This window comes from Drosophila miranda, chromosome 4, assembly GCF_003369915.1.
Source record: "Drosophila miranda strain MSH22 chromosome 4, D.miranda_PacBio2.1, whole genome shotgun sequence".
Lineage (NCBI taxonomy): Eukaryota > Metazoa > Arthropoda > Insecta > Diptera > Drosophilidae > Drosophila > Drosophila miranda.
The window spans coordinates 6,841,068-6,859,412 of NC_046677.1; the positions used below are offsets into that span (position 1 = coordinate 6,841,068).

At 41.6% G+C, this 18,345-nt stretch overlaps 1 protein-coding gene across 2 annotated transcripts in view; it reads right to left on the minus strand.

The window, feature by feature from the left end:
• Positions 1 to 2,089: 2,089 nt before the first annotated feature.
• Positions 2,090 to 18,345, minus strand: part of LOC108163907 (neural cell adhesion molecule 2) — a 57,003-nt gene continuing 40,747 nt past the window's right edge. The window contains exons 9-13 of one of the 2 annotated variants that reach the window (XM_017299434.2): positions 14,550 to 14,687; positions 10,795 to 10,959; positions 10,530 to 10,589; positions 9,309 to 9,395; positions 2,090 to 4,750 (exon numbers count right to left, since the gene is read on the minus strand). In XM_017299434.2, coding sequence (XP_017154923.1) covers positions 3,981 to 4,750; positions 9,309 to 9,395; positions 10,530 to 10,589; positions 10,795 to 10,959; positions 14,550 to 14,687 — 1,220 coding nt within the window. In that variant the 3' untranslated portion in view covers positions 2,090 to 3,980. The remainder of the gene's footprint in view (positions 4,751 to 9,308; positions 9,396 to 10,529; positions 10,590 to 10,794; positions 10,960 to 14,549; positions 14,688 to 18,345) is intronic. The other variant, XM_033393312.1, reaches the window with a different exon arrangement.

An 18,345-nucleotide genomic window follows, 5' to 3' on the forward strand; every position in this document is an offset into this window, starting at 1 on the left:
GGCGTATGCGTGATTTATGCGATTCAGATCCGTCGTAATTGCTTCAAATATGCGTGAACGCCCAATGAAAATTGACATCACTCAAAGAAGATGTATGTGAATAGGAATTACTAAGAAAGGAAATACATTTCTTAGCTCTGTGCAAAGGCAGTCGAGAAAAAAGAAATGACAGAATGGGGTTTGCAAATTCCTCCAAATGCTAAGCAGAGGATGACGCAAACTATCCCTTTAAGTATCGTTTTTTAGTAATAGTTCTGTTCTTGAGATCGTGGCTGATTACTGTTTCAATTACACTGAACAAAATAAATGAAAAATCTAAAGTTCTACTTCCGTTCTTCTTTAGCCTTGGCATTCTGTCTGTCATGTGTTCTCCTGCGCTCGACACTTTTTAATTGTTTTTGATAAGAGCGACTGCAAAGTTAATTTACATTTGCCATCAAGGCAGTCCGTGCTTTCGTTTTTCAACCGAGTGTTGCTACGCAGAAGGACGCCTGCCGATCCCTGAGTCTATTGTGATATGCGGCTTTCGAGGAAAGCATAAGATATCCAGTCCCGAATGTGGCATTGCTTTTACTTTTACTTACCTTGGTGGAGACCAGGCTGGACCTGCGCTCTGCCTGAGCCAACAAGTGAGCATCCAGAAAGACAAACACAATCCCATCCAGAGGCACGCGAATAGAAAAATGTCGTCTACGTTTGTTCCCCTTGACTCCCCACTCCGGCTCTCTCCTTCGTGTTGACGCAGATTTAATTACAATGTTGGCGCTGCATTCACGTTTATGCCACTTGCCACTCGGGATCCTCAGCCTCCGTTGTTATTGCTGCATGTGCAAACAGCTCACCGCCCGCCCGTCGGGGTCTGGCCGACATGGAGATGCTGCTGCTGGAGGGAATTGGTGTTGGACTGGCTGCCTCCTGGCGTGGAATAGTAGCTGATGCTTTTGTTTAACAACAAATACTCAGAGCGCTGAGCAGCCCCACATATGGCCCAAGCACCGCTGCTCTCGCTCTGGTCTCTGGTCTCTCCTCGTCTGTTGCTACTTTTATGCACTTTTACAAATTGAATTTTCCACTTGCATACGTCCCCAGAATCGTTCCACACACAAAGGCCGTGTGCAAAACATAGGGGGACCAAGGCGAGTAACGCTGCAGGATTCCCCCTTTGTTTCCGACACCTATTTTTGCAGGCTCTTTTTTATATGAACCTTAACTTTGGTTATTTTTTATGGGCGTTGTTTTTTACATGCTGAAGGAAGCTTGATCTTCTCGGTGGTTTTAATCCATTTAGTAGGCGTATTATTTGTAAGCCCTCCTTTAATTTGTATGATGCGAATTTGTGCTTTGAATTTTTATATAATGGTGATTACCATTGCCTAAACAGATGGCCGAGTTACGACTTTGTACGACTTAAACCGATGTAACCTTCTCTTTATTCAATAATAGTGATATGACAATTTACTTGAATCTCTAAACAAACCTTTGGCAGATCCGATTCTATGTTTATCTAAACGGTGAACAAACATATCGACTGTTTAAATATGCATTGCTTATATGCTCTGTAGGAAAAATAAGCCAAAATGTAGAGCAAGCCGACAGACATGTCTTACATTTCACATGCCTCGTTCCACTACTAATTGTGTGGAAATTTCGCTCATTTCCACTCGACGGCTTTTCTATGGCAGCCGCAACAATTGCCACACAGCTGAGGCAGCAAAAACTGCAACCATTTCTATAAGCGTGCCGCAACAAAAAGACGAAAATCTGTTTGGCCTGGTTTTTCAGAAAATTCTGTGCATGTGCTACGCATTTCACTCTTGCTTTCCCTCATTGTGTGTTTGTGTTCTCGTTTTTCTCTTTTTTTTCTTCAGTTGTTTTGGTAAATTGTTGGATGAAAAACTGGAGGAGGGAGGGCCTTGTGTGTTCGGTCAGGTGCATAATCGGACGATGTTGGCCAAATGTCCATTAAAAATATCATTCTGATTTAAGTTTAAAGTGAGTAAAATAATGCTAAACTCTCTCATCAGGAGTAGTCCTTTGTAGAGATGGTTCTCCGCCCCTTACACTGGTGTCATTGAAAGGCTGATTTTGGTTTGTTTTTGTTTGCTTGTTTATTTTGCTGTAAACTTTTGCATACATTTACATACAAATATGTCACACAGATATGCCGCCACTTATCCACATAGATAGGTCTATAGATATATTATGTATATATAGTTATGTTATAAGATATAACTAACTAAAGAGTTGCATATCGTTTCCCGTTTGCATCTTTAGTTTCGACTGAGCTTCTTACGTAGGCTTAAATATTCATTCTGTTCAATTACATTTGAACATAAATCCTCTTTTCTTTGGGCTTCCCATGCTCTCCGGCTCTGGGGTTTGGTTTCTACATTTATATATTTATATTTATTTTATTTATTCAACATTTTAACATTCAATTCAACTTAAATACTTTAATGTTTTGGATTTATTTACAAATGTTAAAGCGGAAAGTTTGTGTGGCAATTCTCGCTTAAATTTGAAGAGAAGCTCTCCTGGTTCTAAATGGAGTCTGAATTTATACAAAAAGTTGCTCTCATATACTATATGTATGTATGTACAGTGTCATGGAATGCATTTAATATCCATTAACGTTATTTTTTATTTAAATATTTACATTGAAAGTAGAACAAAAAGTGCACTAATTAAACTCCCATTAACATGAGCAACACCGAAAGTAGGCGGAAAAATAGACAATTTTCAGGCAATACATTAGTTTTAATGGGTTTTTTTATGTTGCTTCGAAAAATGTGAATTGAAACAAATCGAAAGCGATAAAACCCATATCTTTAGCAGCTGCCATTTTTCACGACAAACGACAAACAATTGGATAACTATTATATTTGGTTATATTTTTAGCATCAACCGTATATCTATTAAACGACTTAATTCAACACTTACATACACTTGTTCTTTGCTATTCTGTGGCTTATTTATGTCGTTTTAAATTTTGGTTTTCTATATTTTATACGTTTGCTAAATTTACTAGGTAAATTCGCTATGTATGCTTATTTTATGCATAAATACTTTCATCTAAATGCAAATTTGATTAACCGTTTTTCACACAATTTTTTTGGTTTCTGTTCTTGGACTATAATTAATTTATTTCCATCTAATTGGATCTATTTATGGTTTTTACATTACGCAACACATTTTTGTAGTCATTCAGCTCTGCCGCTTTTGTCCGTTTTGCCTTTTCATGTACATAAATTTTTTCCATATTTTAATATTTGAATGATTACAGCAAGCCAAATGTTTGTATCGTCATTAAAGAATTAAAGACTTGAACATGGAAACTGAGAAAAAAAGATACAAATGTTCGGAGAGATATTTTTCTTAAATGGTCTTTATTTATTTATCTTAAATCATTTCATTACCCATTGGTCATGCTGATGCTGATGGTAGGTCTTAAGAAGTTAATCACAAAAACAACTAATTTTTAATTGAAGAACACAAATTGAGCTTGGGCCTTAATATTTTACCAACTAATCAGATACGGCTTGACCTTAATAATATTGATAAACAGATATACATACATATACGAGTATGTCTTTCAGACAGATGTTGTGAGCTGTTCTCTGCGCATCCCGATAATTACTTATCCGCAATTATCCCCAGACACACTGAAAATGGAGCTGCAGTTTTTACTCAATCAATTGTCAATCAACTCAAAGCCCGTATGACATTCAACATGATTTTCATTTTACGCTCTAACATAAACATATCTATATCTAATGTATTTGTATTTGTATCTGTATCTGTATCTGTGTGTAAGTATGTATACCACGAACTGCAGCTGTCTGTACTGTCTTTTCCATTTCTTGTCTACGAGCTCACGTCCTTCTCTGCGTCCACGTCCACGTCTTGCTGGTTTGATTTTATTTTTCAAGCTGTTCTTGTGCCCCAAATGAGTCTCTTTTTGCTTTTGCAATTATTTGATTTCATCTTGAAAACTTTCGAAGGCAGGGCATTGCAAATGTATTTGGCCTGGCTGCGGATGTGGCTGTTGTTGTTGTTGTTGCTGTTGGCTTTGTTGCTCTTGTCGCTGCGGCGTGTATGGCGACAACCTTATTACCAGTAAGCATAAAATGTTGCCTATGCGCCGTACTAATAGAAAATGTGGCGATGTGGCGGCCGATAAAATGCAGCAGCATCGGGAGGAGCACAACAAAGCTGCCAGCCAATATTACTATGCAAATGAGCATTGGCCATTGCCTTTGCCATTGCCTTTGCCACAGCCACTGCCACTGCCTCTTCCACTGCCATTGCCGTTGGCATTTCAAATACTGCGTTGACGCAACACACGGCGTATGAGCAATGTGAAATATGCGCAATTGCCACGCCCAAAATGGTAGGCTGTTGATGGTGGTTGTGCTCCTGCTCCCGATGGTCGTGTTGCTATTCGTGCTGCTCTCCCAGCAACCAGCTGCTGGCTCGCCGTTGACAACAGTCTCCTGTGTGTGCGGCTGGTTTTTCATATTACTCATACGCCACCGAGTCGGCGATGATAACGATAACGTCGACAGCCAGAGCGCCGCTGGCAAGGAACTCGATAAACGTTTGAAAATCCCCAATGATTGCGTTTTAATGCCGCGCATTATTTTACCAAGTAGATTATGCTGCGCCAGTGAGCCTGCAGAATTGTGAAATGCTCCAGGCGGATTACGCACGGGCGTTTGATTGTTATCGCCATTGTTCCCAGCATGGTTGCCTGACGAGAAAGAGAAAGAGAGAAGGAGAAGCAGACCATGTAGTAATCAGTTTTTTGGTTAGTCGGGTTTATATTTTCATTTATTTTGTGCGTTTGGCGAACACCAAACTGGCATTGGATACATTATTATCATGGGGACTGGGTCAGATGGGGGTTGGTATTGGATTCCAGGATAGCGAAGGATATGGGAAAGGGCTGGCTGGGTGGTATTCAAGAAAATTGCTCTTGACTGCCGGCAAGTATGCTGTGCACTTAATAGTTCTTCGTGTCCGTGTGGGCTCTGGTTTGGTTTCGTTTGGTTTGCGGTTACTTTGCTGGTTAATTTATTGAATTCTCTTTCGCGATTGGTCCACTGACATTTGATGATTAGAAAGAGAGAAATGACCCCGACTCAAAAAGTCATTGGGCTATCTTTTGGGTTAACTTTGTGGAATCTAAATTAATTTGACAACGATTTCTTTTGGAACAAACATGGCTTATGGTCATGCTGCTAGAAATATATGATTGAAACTTATTGTAAGCTAAGCCAAACCAATCGCCCGATCTTCTTCGATCCCTAACTCTGTCCAATGACTCAATTCTTTGTGGTTCACTTTGTTTTCTTTGCTCACTCTCTAGTCTGACTCCCTTTAATATTTCACTCTTACAGTCACTTGGCAGGTGCAACAACCCAAGAAACACACCCCCTACAGCCATATAGCGCCAGTCTCAATCCTTCACGGCTATATTTATGGAGTTCACTTAGCGCCTCCAGCCCTGCTCGAGTAAGCTTGCTGACATCCCTCAGTTGTCCCTTTTCACGACTCTTTCTTGTTTATATTTCCACAATTTTCCTCCGTTTTACAGCGTCATTGTGCGTCTTTATATCGTCAAGGCATTGGTCGGGCATTTGGACAGCGATTACTTGACAATATTTCACCGGGCACCCCCGGCTGTGGCTGTGTCTGCGTCTTTTGACGTCTTTGGTCCCAGTCCCCATACCCTTCCCCCACTTTCTCGGACTGATTGAGTGCTGTGGCTGCGGGTTTTTATGCACGTCATTGAACGCACTTTGTTGACCGCATGTCAATGTCTGATGAACGTGGTACAGTGGTCCAAGTGGGTCGAAATGGGGCACAAAAAGGAGACAATATTGAAACTGAAGCTGGGGCGAACGCAGTAATAACTACAAATTAAAAAATCACTCCCTAATTGCTGCAATCCATCATTATACTTCTGCGTTCCTAGTTCTCATTTGCACCCTTTCCCGAGGATATCCCCACTGTGATGGAATGTGGGGGCTATTATAGATATTTTATCTGCTTTTAATCTTTTGGCATTTGGCTTTTCATCAGCTGGCCCCATAAATAACAACAAAGTGGGCTTTAAGAGCACATTTCGTGGGCTCTGTTCTCCTGAATCGATTTTTATGTATGGTTATGGGGGGTGGCTGCTGTTGTTGCTTTCACAACAGTCAGAGTCATAAATATCAAGTGATAGATGGGCACATTGGGGGTCAGGACTATATATGGAGAGGACCTATTGCTGGCTGTGGGCCAAAATTGAAATTGAATCGAAATTTTCAAGGTTGAAGAAGATGAAACTCCCAGTTCTAGGAACATTATTTGAATCTATCGAAAAATGTGAGAGATACGAGGCTCAAGCACCTCAAGCAAATGTCTGGCGGCTATCGGAAATCCCCAAAGTTTCGACCCACATATGTGATCAAACACCTCTGTGATTGATTTCTCAGGGAGTTGGCCTGGGACAGACCCCATTCCTATTCCTGGTGCGCATTTGATTTATGTCAACGGCAAAACAAAGACAGATAGATTCGGTGAGCGGCGGTGGGAGCGGGAGGGGAGTCAAGTCAATGCCCGCATTTACGCTTGATTGAGAACACATAGAAAAGGTGTCAGAGCGACAGTCAGACAATTTTGATGGCATATTTCATTTGATGTCAAGCAATAAATATTTCCCTTTTTGGGCATTCGCGGCTGTTCCCCTTTCCTTTTCGGCACTCGTACCTTTTTTGATATTTTATTTATAAGCCGCGACGATTCGTCGAGAAATCAACGTCAGAGCTGCCAATCGACAATCAATCAAAAAAGCATTTCCCATAGGGATTTTGTGGTACATTTGGTGCAGCCTTTGTTTTGAATGCGGTCCGTTTAAATAAAATATGGAATGCCAAAGCTGTTTGATTTGCTCTCTTTTCTTTTGGCGGGGCACTGTAATCAATATTTATTGTGCGAATATTTCAGAATTCTGGGGAATATTTGCATTTGAAATGGGGAAAAAAAAACCTAAAAGAAAAAATAATTAATGTGAGAAGGGAACTTTAAAGTTATTCGTCTTAAATATTTTTTAACATTTTGTGGTGCAGATTTAACATTAGCAAAGTATTTTTCAAGTCGGAAAACCACTTGGCCAGAACCTTAATGAACAGCATTTTTCCATCCCCTAATTGCATTCTTTTCCACTTCTGCATCTCCGCCTAAGTCTCTTCATTAAACTGCCCCGTCTTCCCCAGGGCAAACATGGAAGCTTGGGCCACCAAACTCCAATGTTGAATCAATAAAGTCAACGGCCCACTATAAGAAAAGCCTTTTCCACTCGACCCCGCACTGCCACCCATTTTCACTCCCCTCCATAGCTGCCTCCACCATGAACAGGCATTTTATCTGTTTTTTCCGCATTCTTCTTTTTTTCTGCTTTTCGGGCACTTGCAATGCACGAATGCCTCCAGAGCCAGAGCCAGCGCCAGAGACAGAGCCCCAGACAGGGCCGGATCGAAGCAGAGGAGAGCTGAGGAAAGCCAGGGGAAAGCCGAGCCATCATTTCGCCCCCGCTGGAGCATTTTGGCTTCAGTTCATTAGTGCAGTCGGTTGAACGGCATTTTACGGACGCGTGCCTTAAATAATTGCATTTTAAATGCAATAAACACAGACAAAAACACAGCCAGGACAGAGGACCCAGAACCAGAAAAAGGAAACCAAAATATTTCTGGTTGCTGATTCAATACGGATTAATTCAGCCTAAGAGCATGTAGCAGAAAATTTGAAAAGCCAATGTTCATGGTTAATTTGCTGCCTGTGGTCGGGAGCCCTGCCACGAACTTTGGGAATTTGGGACGTATCCGCATCCGGACAGAGTTTAGCCGCCACATTTGACAAACCATAAAGTGCATGCAACAGGACACGTGTCCCACCCAAATGTTGGGACATGGACGTACAGACTTGGTCATTGACATCGACAGAATGTCAGTGTCAATCAACATTGTCGCTAGTTGCTATTGCTGTACTCGAGTTGATATTGTTGCTGCTCCTGCTCCTGCTCCTGCTGTGGCACTCGCCACCCGATGGCACTTTTATTGCTGCAATATTTATCCGACTGGCAACAAAAGGGATCAACAGATCAACACAGACCAAAGGGACACACAACGCTGATGCATTCAGCCACAGAACATGACAAATGCAACGCTCCAAATGTCTAACATCCATTCGAACTCGAATTGGAACTGGAAATGGAATAAAATACAAATAAATTTCTTTTTCGTTATTTGTATGTTTTTTTTTCAAGTTTTTTCTCTCTTCCTTTTGGTTTGCTCTGGCCGTGTGGCTTGTAGAATTTGTTGCGGCTTTTAGGAATTTGCAATGTTGGATTTATTAAATTTATATCGAGTTGAAAAATGATCTTAAACGACTCGAAATGTGTTTTGGCCTCTATAGGAGCATTTATTGAATGGAAAAAATGGTATTCAAATAACAACTAATGCTTAGTTTACACTAGAGATATTTTTCAGTAAATACACAGAGTATTAGACCAACAGTCATTCAATAATCCCTTTGATATTTTATCTTAACGAAGGTAGAATATTTAGATTGGGCATTAGGGACGCTGAGCACTATGGTATTCCAATGATAAATATGACTATATTTCCTCTCCAAAGTTCATTCATACCCCATTTTCTCCCCTACTCGCACTTTTCCATGTTTTCAAATTTTGTGTTATTTCTTAACCAAAGTTTTTTCGCTATAATTCCCATTTATTGCCTTTTCAGTCCGTGCTTATGGCACTTCATAAATCCAAGATGCCAGCAACGCCAGCGACCTCCTACAGCAATGAAATGCATTTTGTTTTTGAATGAATGAAAATACCAGCAAAGCCACCACCGACTGCAAGCGTCATTCCGCACAGAATGCGGAAAATTTAATTAATTCTTAGCGTTTGGGCTAAACACTTCGCCAAACAAGGCAGCGGAAATTTTTGCCGTCGAAATTTTCGGCCACTGTGGTAGAGGAAAAGGCGCCAAAGAACATTGAAATTATGAGATCACACGGCGACGTACCTGAAGTATGAAATCCATGAAAGGAAAATACAACACGGAGACTCAAAGAAGGGGAAACTTTGCCCTGGCCCTGGCCCTGGCAAGATGGAAGTTGTGAAGGAAAAGAAACAAGTGCAGTACGGACCATAAATGCCACTAAGACTGGGATACCCACGGGTAGATGGACAAGTATGTTGGGGGTTAGGGTTATGGGGTTATGGGGGTATGGAAGGGAGAGCTTGTACTTACCTTGTGCACCGTCACGCCACTCCTCAACCCCATAATCAGGCAAAGCGTTAGCCGCGTCAAATTTATTTCTATGACGTCTCTTGCCATCTTTATATTTTGTATATATTTTTAATTTTATGCAGCAAGCGTCAGTCAAGGAGGAGATATACAGAGACAGAGAGAGAGATAGAGAGTTCAGGGAGAGTTCGGGATAACACGGTACATGAATAATGATGGTTGTTGTCGGTTGTTTTTGGTTGTTGGTTTGTTGTTTGTTGGTTGGAGCAAGGGAATAACATGAAAGAAATATTCAAATGGAGGGAAGTTTTCAGAAATAAGGCACAGAGAAAGCATATAAAAATGAATTTATATATACTTATACACACACACACACAGATGCTAAGGGTAATTGTATGCTAAGGTATTTTTATTTAATTTCTGCATTTATTTGCATTTAATAGCACATTGAAGAGGCAACAAAAAAACCCAAAGGGGCACAACGGAAAACGGAACCAACAAAAGGGAAAAACGGACATAGAAATTGCATGCAACTTTGACTTGATGGAGTGGATAACGAGGATGAGGTGTGTGGAGTGTGGAAGTATGAGAGTATGGTGTGGTGTTGTGCGGTTTGAGGGTGGTTTCATCCATTTTTCGGCTGTTTGTGTTGATTACAGTCATTGTGCCAAATGGGCCTCCTATCGCTTTCAAAGTGCCACAGACAGTTCTTAAGTGAAAACTCGATTTAAATTCAAAGCAATGTATCGTGAGTCAGAACAGAAGTCTTTCAGATGATGATCTAAATTATGTGGTTTTACGAATCATTAGAAGTATTTTCAATGGGCAAACATGAGTTCCGATGTGCTCTGAATGATCGAAATGACGGCGTGTTTGTGTGGAACATTATACGTTGGTGCTGACTATGATTTTGTGCTTTGCAGTGCATAAAATTAAAAACTCATTATTTCATTATACATATGTACATGTGTATGTACATATACATATGTAATTCATGACCAAGCAGAAAATGTATGCTGTGATGCTGATGCTCATGGCTGATATTCAATCAATTACGGAGTTGAGAAAACGGTTCTGAACTGGATGCATAATGCAGCGAGTATATATGATTCATTAGGGCTGTGCTGGTTACACATTGATGTACGATCGAATGTGTAAAACAGCTCAACATTACCCTAATTATATTGAATGCACTTGACGTTTATTAACTAAATTGAATCTCACCATAGCTGCGATTCAGCATGGCCATCTCGGAAATAATAGCCGTTGTTGGTGTTGGCATTTCTGTAAATTAAATACAATCATTTATTTTTTGTTTAATTAGAGCTATAGTACAATTTCACAAATCAAATTTTCCTTTGAATTTTCCGTTTCTTTTGAACACTTTAAACAACATATTGAACCATATTTCGTAGGCAATGTCATGTAAAATGGTTGCACAAAAGAAAAGAAAATAAAATTGAATTGAAATAAATATAGTTTCTCTTACCATCCAGTTTGATGTTGCCATCGGTCTCGCCCAGGGAGTTTTTCGCCACGCAGCGATAGGTGCCAAAATCGTTGGGTCCGACGGCGCGGATTTTTAACTTCATGTATTTCGTGTAACCGCTGACTGTGGATGTGGTCTCGTATTTATCGCCGGCCCGCGATGTGTCTGAAAATATGCGAAATGCTGAAAATTCAAGCTGTCAGTCTGTAAACGGAGTGTGTGCCACAAATTAAAGTGACATTTTTTCTGCAACGCCAAGAGCAGCTCCGAAAATCTGTATGGCAAAAAATCAATTAATTAATGTCACCTGCACGGACTGGCTGACGACTAGCTGTTGTTGCGAGTCCTGCTTATGTGCAGTGAAGCGGAGCGCGTTCTCAGTAGAGACTCCAACTAATTACGCCTCTTCCTTGGGACCCCCTGTGCTGGGTACTGGGTGTATGTGTAATTAAAACTGGCGCAGTTCTTCAACCATTTCCATTGCCATCGCCATCGCCAACTAAAACTTTTCTCATTAATCAGTGAAAATCTAAAAGAAAACTTTTGTTCTCTCTGCCGGCATTCCGGCTGCGGCTTTAATTTCGTTTCGTTTCATTCCGTATTGTGTTGCCTACTTTCTGGGGCTGGAGCTGGGGCTGGGCCTGGGACTACGACTACTACTACGACTACGATATCAAATGGCTGCCAGTAAGTAGCATTAAATATATAAACTTAATTTCACTTTGATTGTTTGGCGCATTGTAAGGCAATATCGCATGTTACTCATACGTCATGTTGTCCTTTGTCTGTTCACGTTTTGGTATGTGTGTTTGTGTGTGATGTGACAAATGTCTTTAGTTTTTCATGCTTTCTTTTTCCTGTGTTTTTTCGGAAGCCTTAAACAATATGAGGAAACAATTTTCCATGTAGCGTTCCACATGCATGTGAGCCGCACTCGCGACTTCTTTTTATAGCCCCAGTCACCTTTTGTGATACTTTTTCCTCCTCACCCCACCTCCATATTTCTTACTACCTCCGTACGAGTGTAGTCGGAAGTCCGTCTCTGACACGCAAATATATAATTTTACTCATAATCATCGGCAGGAAAGAACTGCTTTCTTTCGCCCTGCTGGGCTGCCTTGTCTTCCACAAAACTTTATACTTTTAATACCTGGCCGCATTAAATGAAAGTTTCGGTTTCTCGAACAGCTTGTAGAATTGCTGTCCTGCCGACTGCCACATATACTACCTGTGATGTTTGGCATGTGTGGCAGACATCCGAGCGAGGGAAGTTTTAAAAAATATTTACGGAAGATTTCTAGCAGCTCTTGAACATTTCGAATAATATTTTGGAAACTACTTAGTTATTCTTCAATTGACTGAAAGTCTTAGCAGTGACACAAATTTTCAATAAAGAAATTAATTTTATATAACATATTACGAGATGTAAAATATGAAGATCCCATGTGGAAGGGAATGAACAAACAGCTTCCAAGCTATCTTTGATCTCATTGATCTCTTCATCTACATTGCCTACCATGTCTCCATGTCTTTGCCAATCTTTAGAAGTTTCCCTATATTTCTCTAGCTGCTCTCTATGACCAGGTAGTCGTATAAGACTCTATGCGAAAGCGCTTAAAATTTATTACCCCAAACTTTTGGTGTCTGTTAGCCATACATCATGGCCTCCATGGTGCTTTCATACTCATATCTCAGTTCGCATTTCGCCTCGCTCGCCTCGCCTTGTCCTGTCGCCTTCGCCCGTGCGTGTGTGCATACGAAATGTTATATTCTTGGCTCAGTTTTTTCCTACCTATGATATCCAAGGCCTGGTCATAATTTGGCATTTGAGTTGTGTATGTGCCAAAGCCTATCTCTGTCTTTCTTATCGAACAAACAAAGTGACATTTGAGCATAAAAGGGAACCGAATGGCAGTCCATCAAAGGCGCATCTATATTTAGGGCAATTTTTATGCATACTCGTATGAGCGACTATCGATGAGTCATGACTCATGAAGGGGGGATTAGATTGGATTGGATTGGATTTTGAGGCATATTACAGCACAAGTTCCAAATACTACCCACAAATACCAATCTGTTCGAGGGCCGGGATAAAAGAGTGATTTGTAAAAGTGGGCCCAAAAAGTATGTCGTGGGGTTTGCGACCCCATATGCACTTCTGACAATTTACAAAATCACAGAGAAAAAGGGGGAAGAAGTGACAGACGGGGGAGGCCACACAATGGTAATTATTTTCCATTTCAATATGACTGCGTTGCATGGGAATTATGCGCTGCGGCATCGGACGCATGATGTTGCATGCTTTTAGGCGCTTTACGCCTGTACGCGCTTTTCCCTGCCTGTGGCTTTTCGGCTGCCCTACCACGCCTCTCTCTCTCTCCCTATGTGTATAGATGATTATGCTAAAATAATTTCCGCTACAAAATAATATTTTCTGACATTTTCCATTCCGCTATATTCAATTCTCGTCTCGACTCGGTTTGTGCGCGTGCAATTTTGTTAATATCATTTTCACTTTGTCAATTCTGCAGAGCATCAGCGCAAAAATTTTGTTTATTAGTTTTGATTATTTCAATGTTGATAATATTTCATTTGCATTGCATTCTGTGCTGTGCTGTGTTCTGTGAGCTTTGAGGTTAATTAAAAACATTGTGTTTTCTGCATGCCTGCAGCTCCACTAATTCAATCAAATCCAAATTATTCGAATTCAGGCGCCTATTTAAAAGTGAACTCCGCCACAGAATATGGTTTCATAAGCACAACATGCAGAAAAGAAACAATGTTATGGGATTTTCATTTTTCATTTCGAATTTAAATTGTAAATGGAAAAACAGAGAAATTTAATTGGCCGCTCGAATGATTCTGACTCTCTTTGAATACCAACTGGAAGTTAAGAAAAATTCAGCAAAAACTTATAACTTTGCTCCATTAAATTGTTCTTAATTTAAACCATTTGCAGATGAGGCTCCATGAATGGAATCCGCACAGATATTTTGATCTCTTGTTGCTGTCTCCTTGCTGACACTGACATTGACAGTCCTTGACTTGAGTTTCGGCTTTTCGTGTTGCTCTCAACCTTATGTACTGACCGTTGCTTGCCGGGCGATACATGAGAGAAAGCCGTTAAAACCTCACACAATAAAAGCGAAGGACTCAGGACTCAAAGGAAGCACAATCCGCAATTCCACAATGTCTCTGGATGAGTATAAATGTGTGCTTTAAGCCTGTCACACAGTGCGTATGAGCAACGAATTTTACGGCGAACAACCGCTGCAGCGGCAGAGAGAGAGACAGTGAGAGAGAATTCGAGCGTAAAACAATAAAAAAGGCTGCCACGTCAACATGGAACATGCAACATGCAACATGCACATTCCCAACATCGACTTTACTCGACGCGACTCCTACGCAACTGCAGCGCAGGAGCAGCAGGAGCTCAACTCGGGTTTTTACATTCCCTGCTGATGGAACTTTTAATTTTGTTTTTTTTTTTTGCATTTCGCATGACAATTTTCTGCTCGGCAAGCCAGAGACCAGAGATATTCAGAGGCGTCGGTCTGCATGTTGATTACATTGTAAGCTCATTTACAAACGCTTTTCGGATAATAAACGTCGTCACTGGCCGACCCCCTGCCAGGTCCATGTTCGACTCCTTTATTGCATTTTATTACCGCCCATCAGTCGTGATGTGGCAGTTGCAGTGCTAGTGGCATATGCATATCCTGCCATCCTGCTTGTGGGGCAGGGACATAACTCACCCGATATGATCATGTCGCCACGCTCCGTCGTCCAGTAGTTGATCGATGCCGGATAGGCCTCCGTGTGGCACTCCAGTATGACATCTTGGCCCACATAGGCGCCCTCAAGCTGATTGGGAATGGAGAGCATGGGGGGAACTGTGAAAAGAGACGGAGATCAAGTTGAATTTTTGACTATAATAACCTTACTCGTAGGTACATATGTATGTATGGTATTGAAAGCGGCTCGTAATATCCCTTTCAATTACCTTTAGCTCGAATCCAATATCCTGCCACATGGGAGCCTTTATCGGTTGCCCTCCACTCCAATAATGTTTTCTTTCCCTCACACCAACATCCCCATACCCAGCCCAAAACCATTCCCAAACACATACCCAAAACCCACTCACATCGCCATTAGCAGCACCCAGCACACATCACTGACTTTTCATCAACTCTCCAGCCACTCCCCAGTTTTGGCTGATAAATTTTGCATTGCATTTTACGTGAGTTTACAAACTGTTTTTGGATTAAAATGCACTCAGTCATTAAAAGCACGCCTGAGAGCGAGTGATTGTGCCTCGGACACGGAAACGAACGGCGACTCTGTGTGGATGTGGATGTGGCTGTGGCTGTATGTGGGTGTGGGTGCGTAAATAGCTTTTGTTGCTACGTGGGTGTGGGTGTGGGTGTGCGTGTGCGGTAGTAACAACAAAAGCTGCTACGTGAATGGTGAACGCATTTTGGCCACGCACACATCACGAGGGCACAAAATAACACCTGCTGACAAACAGACAAACAAACGCCTTCAAACAACTTGAAATGAGCGCAGTGCATCAGCACAACGATGCCAGCGATGGCAGCGTGACTCACGAACGAGTCTGGAATTTATTAAGCGAACAAAACTATCTACAACGATCTGGGATTAGGATAATCATGCATTTGTTAAATAGATTCGATTCCGGTACCCAATGTACGGATATCCGCATTCAGTGTATCCTCATTAGTAACGATGTGTAGTTCGGTCGTTTATAATCTACTTTCAAAGCCTACTCAAGGCTTTGTTTGTTGGAAGTTTTTGCGTGGTGTGCCTTGGAGCTGGTATTTGTGGAGAGCCAAGCACATGTCTCATGCCCATCTTTAGCACGCACTGTCTACGTGATGCACGCACGAACAAACTCTCACAGGTAAATTAATTTAACGGGACTGCAGCTTTTGGTCGATTTTCGGCCAAGAGCAATAGCGTGGACCGAATCCTACACTGTGCCAGCCCACACTCATCTGCCCCGTACACCTCTGTTTTGTATGCCAATGTTGGGGACGAAGTGCGGTTATTGCCCCAAAAAGTGCAGTGGCAACATGCGATGGGGCACAGGGAACACAGGCACGGCCAACCCCAGCCTTGTTTTGTGTATTTTACGCATTATACAGAGCCCTCTGCCCGTCCCAACCACACTGGCGAACGTTTCTTTTTAGCTCATCCTCCTTTCCCTACTCCTTTCTCCCCCTGCACGGACCATAAATACTGCATAAGAGTTGAGCCCAAAATGGATTTTTCGTTATTTTTGGCGTTTCCGGAGTACGTTGCTCAGCAACAAAAGAAACAATGGAAATGCTGATGCATGGAACTGGTTAAAAGTGTTAAATTGGTTACGTTAAGAGCTATCATACTGTATCTATAGGTGGACGCTTAATAATTTATTGTAAAGCCCTGTGGCTCTTCATCATTAAGGGGAAAGTAAGTGATCTGCAGCAAACAGATTGGGCAAATGAATCACAGCCCAAACGGATAGGACCTAAGATTAACGAAATGTAATTAGCTTTTGATCGTACAAATGTATATGATTGTTTTTAATCGATTGATTTTAAGCAGGTTAATTGGCGGAACTGTTCGTTCACACCCCCGGAATATAATGTTAGCAACCCCCCATTCATACGCCGCCGGTTCAAACGCTGGGCTTCAGCTTAGAGACTTGTAAGTAAATCAGTATAAAATTGTGGATGAATTTTAATATATGTATCTTCCTTCACAGAGGACTTATGTCCCCTCCGATTTGCCACAAATCGAGTCGTATCCGATTTCCCCCCGCCAATCGGAGTCCTATCAAAGAATAACCGAGGCGTAATTGAGACAGACCGAGTCGTATCCCAGCAGGACAGAAGTGCATCCCCAGTACGAACCTAACCAAGCCATCGTCATCCTTCAACCTGGCCAAGGACAGCAAGGACTTTGACTATAACAACCAAGGGAGGAGCTACGCTCTCTACTAGTCTTTAGATAGATATCGTTGTTGATAGGTTTAAGGATATAAGCGCCCATATATTTATATAGTATACATAAATATTTTCAACCTTTTTATTTGATTATATTAAGTTAAGTTATGATAAATACAAATATAGAAAAATAATCCTTACTGTATCAGTGTACTGTATTTTTTTTTTGGGGAAAATGTCCTTTATCCTTGATAAGGACTCCATTAAATCAGGGACATTTTTCCAATCACAGGAAGCCGTCGCACGTCCCGATCGGGCCGCAAATAGCCGAGAAAACTAAATGTGGATGGTGCGTGGTATTGGAGTCCGTACCAAAGGATCAAGGATATTTTTCTGATCACGGGGGGGACATGGCACGCCCCGATCGGTCCACTAATAACGGAAAAAACAAGATATATATGTCTGCAGTAAACATCCTTGATCCTTGGTCCTTGATAGGGATTCCATAAAATCAGGGACATTTTTCCGAACACAGGAAGCTGTTGCAAGTCTTAATCGGGCTACAAATAAGGGAGAAAACAAGATATATACATATGTCTGTAGTAAACACCCTTGATCCTTGGTCCTTTATAAGGACTTCATCAAACCAGGGACATTTTTCCGAGCACAGGAAGACGTCGCAGGCTACGATCGGTCCATAAATAGTGGAGAAAATGAATATTTTTGATCCCTGATATCCTTAGTCCTTGAAAAGGAATTCATAAAATCAGGGACACTTTTCCGATCACAGGAAGCCGTCGCATGTCCCGATCGGGCCCCAAATGACGGAGAAAACATAACGGGCTTTTTATTTGTTATTTTTAAAAATGTAGTTCACGAAATCACCGAAAGGAGCGCCACCGTACAAAAAAAAACCTCGCGTCAAATGGCCAAAATCTGGATGGGATACCAGGCGAACAGAAATCAGCAGCAAGCAACTGTACCGAATGCAAAAAATTGTTGCATACTTTTGTGGGACAACCAATTTAAAAAAATCAGTTACCTTCTGCTGCCTTCTGTTCGCCTGGTATCCCAACCAGATTTTGGCCATTTGACGCGAGGTTATTTTTTGTACGGTGGCGCCCCAATTGGTGATTTCTTGAACTACATTTATAATACCAATTTTCTTTTCTCCGTTATTTGTAGCCCGATCAGAACATGCGAAGGCTTCCTGTGTTCGGAAAAGTGTCCCTGACTTGATGGAGTCCTTATCAAGGAAAAAGGATCAAGGATGTTTACTCCAGACCTACATATTTTCTCCCTCATTTGTGGCCCGATCGGGACGTGCCATGCCCCCCCCGTGATCAGAAAATTATCCTTGATCCTTCGGTAAGGACTCCAAAAGCCCCAACCATACATATTTAATTTTCTCGGCTATCGGCACGAGCTACGGCTTCCTGTGATTGCAAAAATCTCCCTGACTTAGCGTCCTTATCAAAGACCAAGGATCAAGGATATTTTTTGCAGACACATATATATATCTTTTTTCCTTTTTTGTCGCTCGATCTGGGCGTGCCATGGCCCCCCGTGATCAGAAATATATCCTAGATCCTTCGGAAAGGAC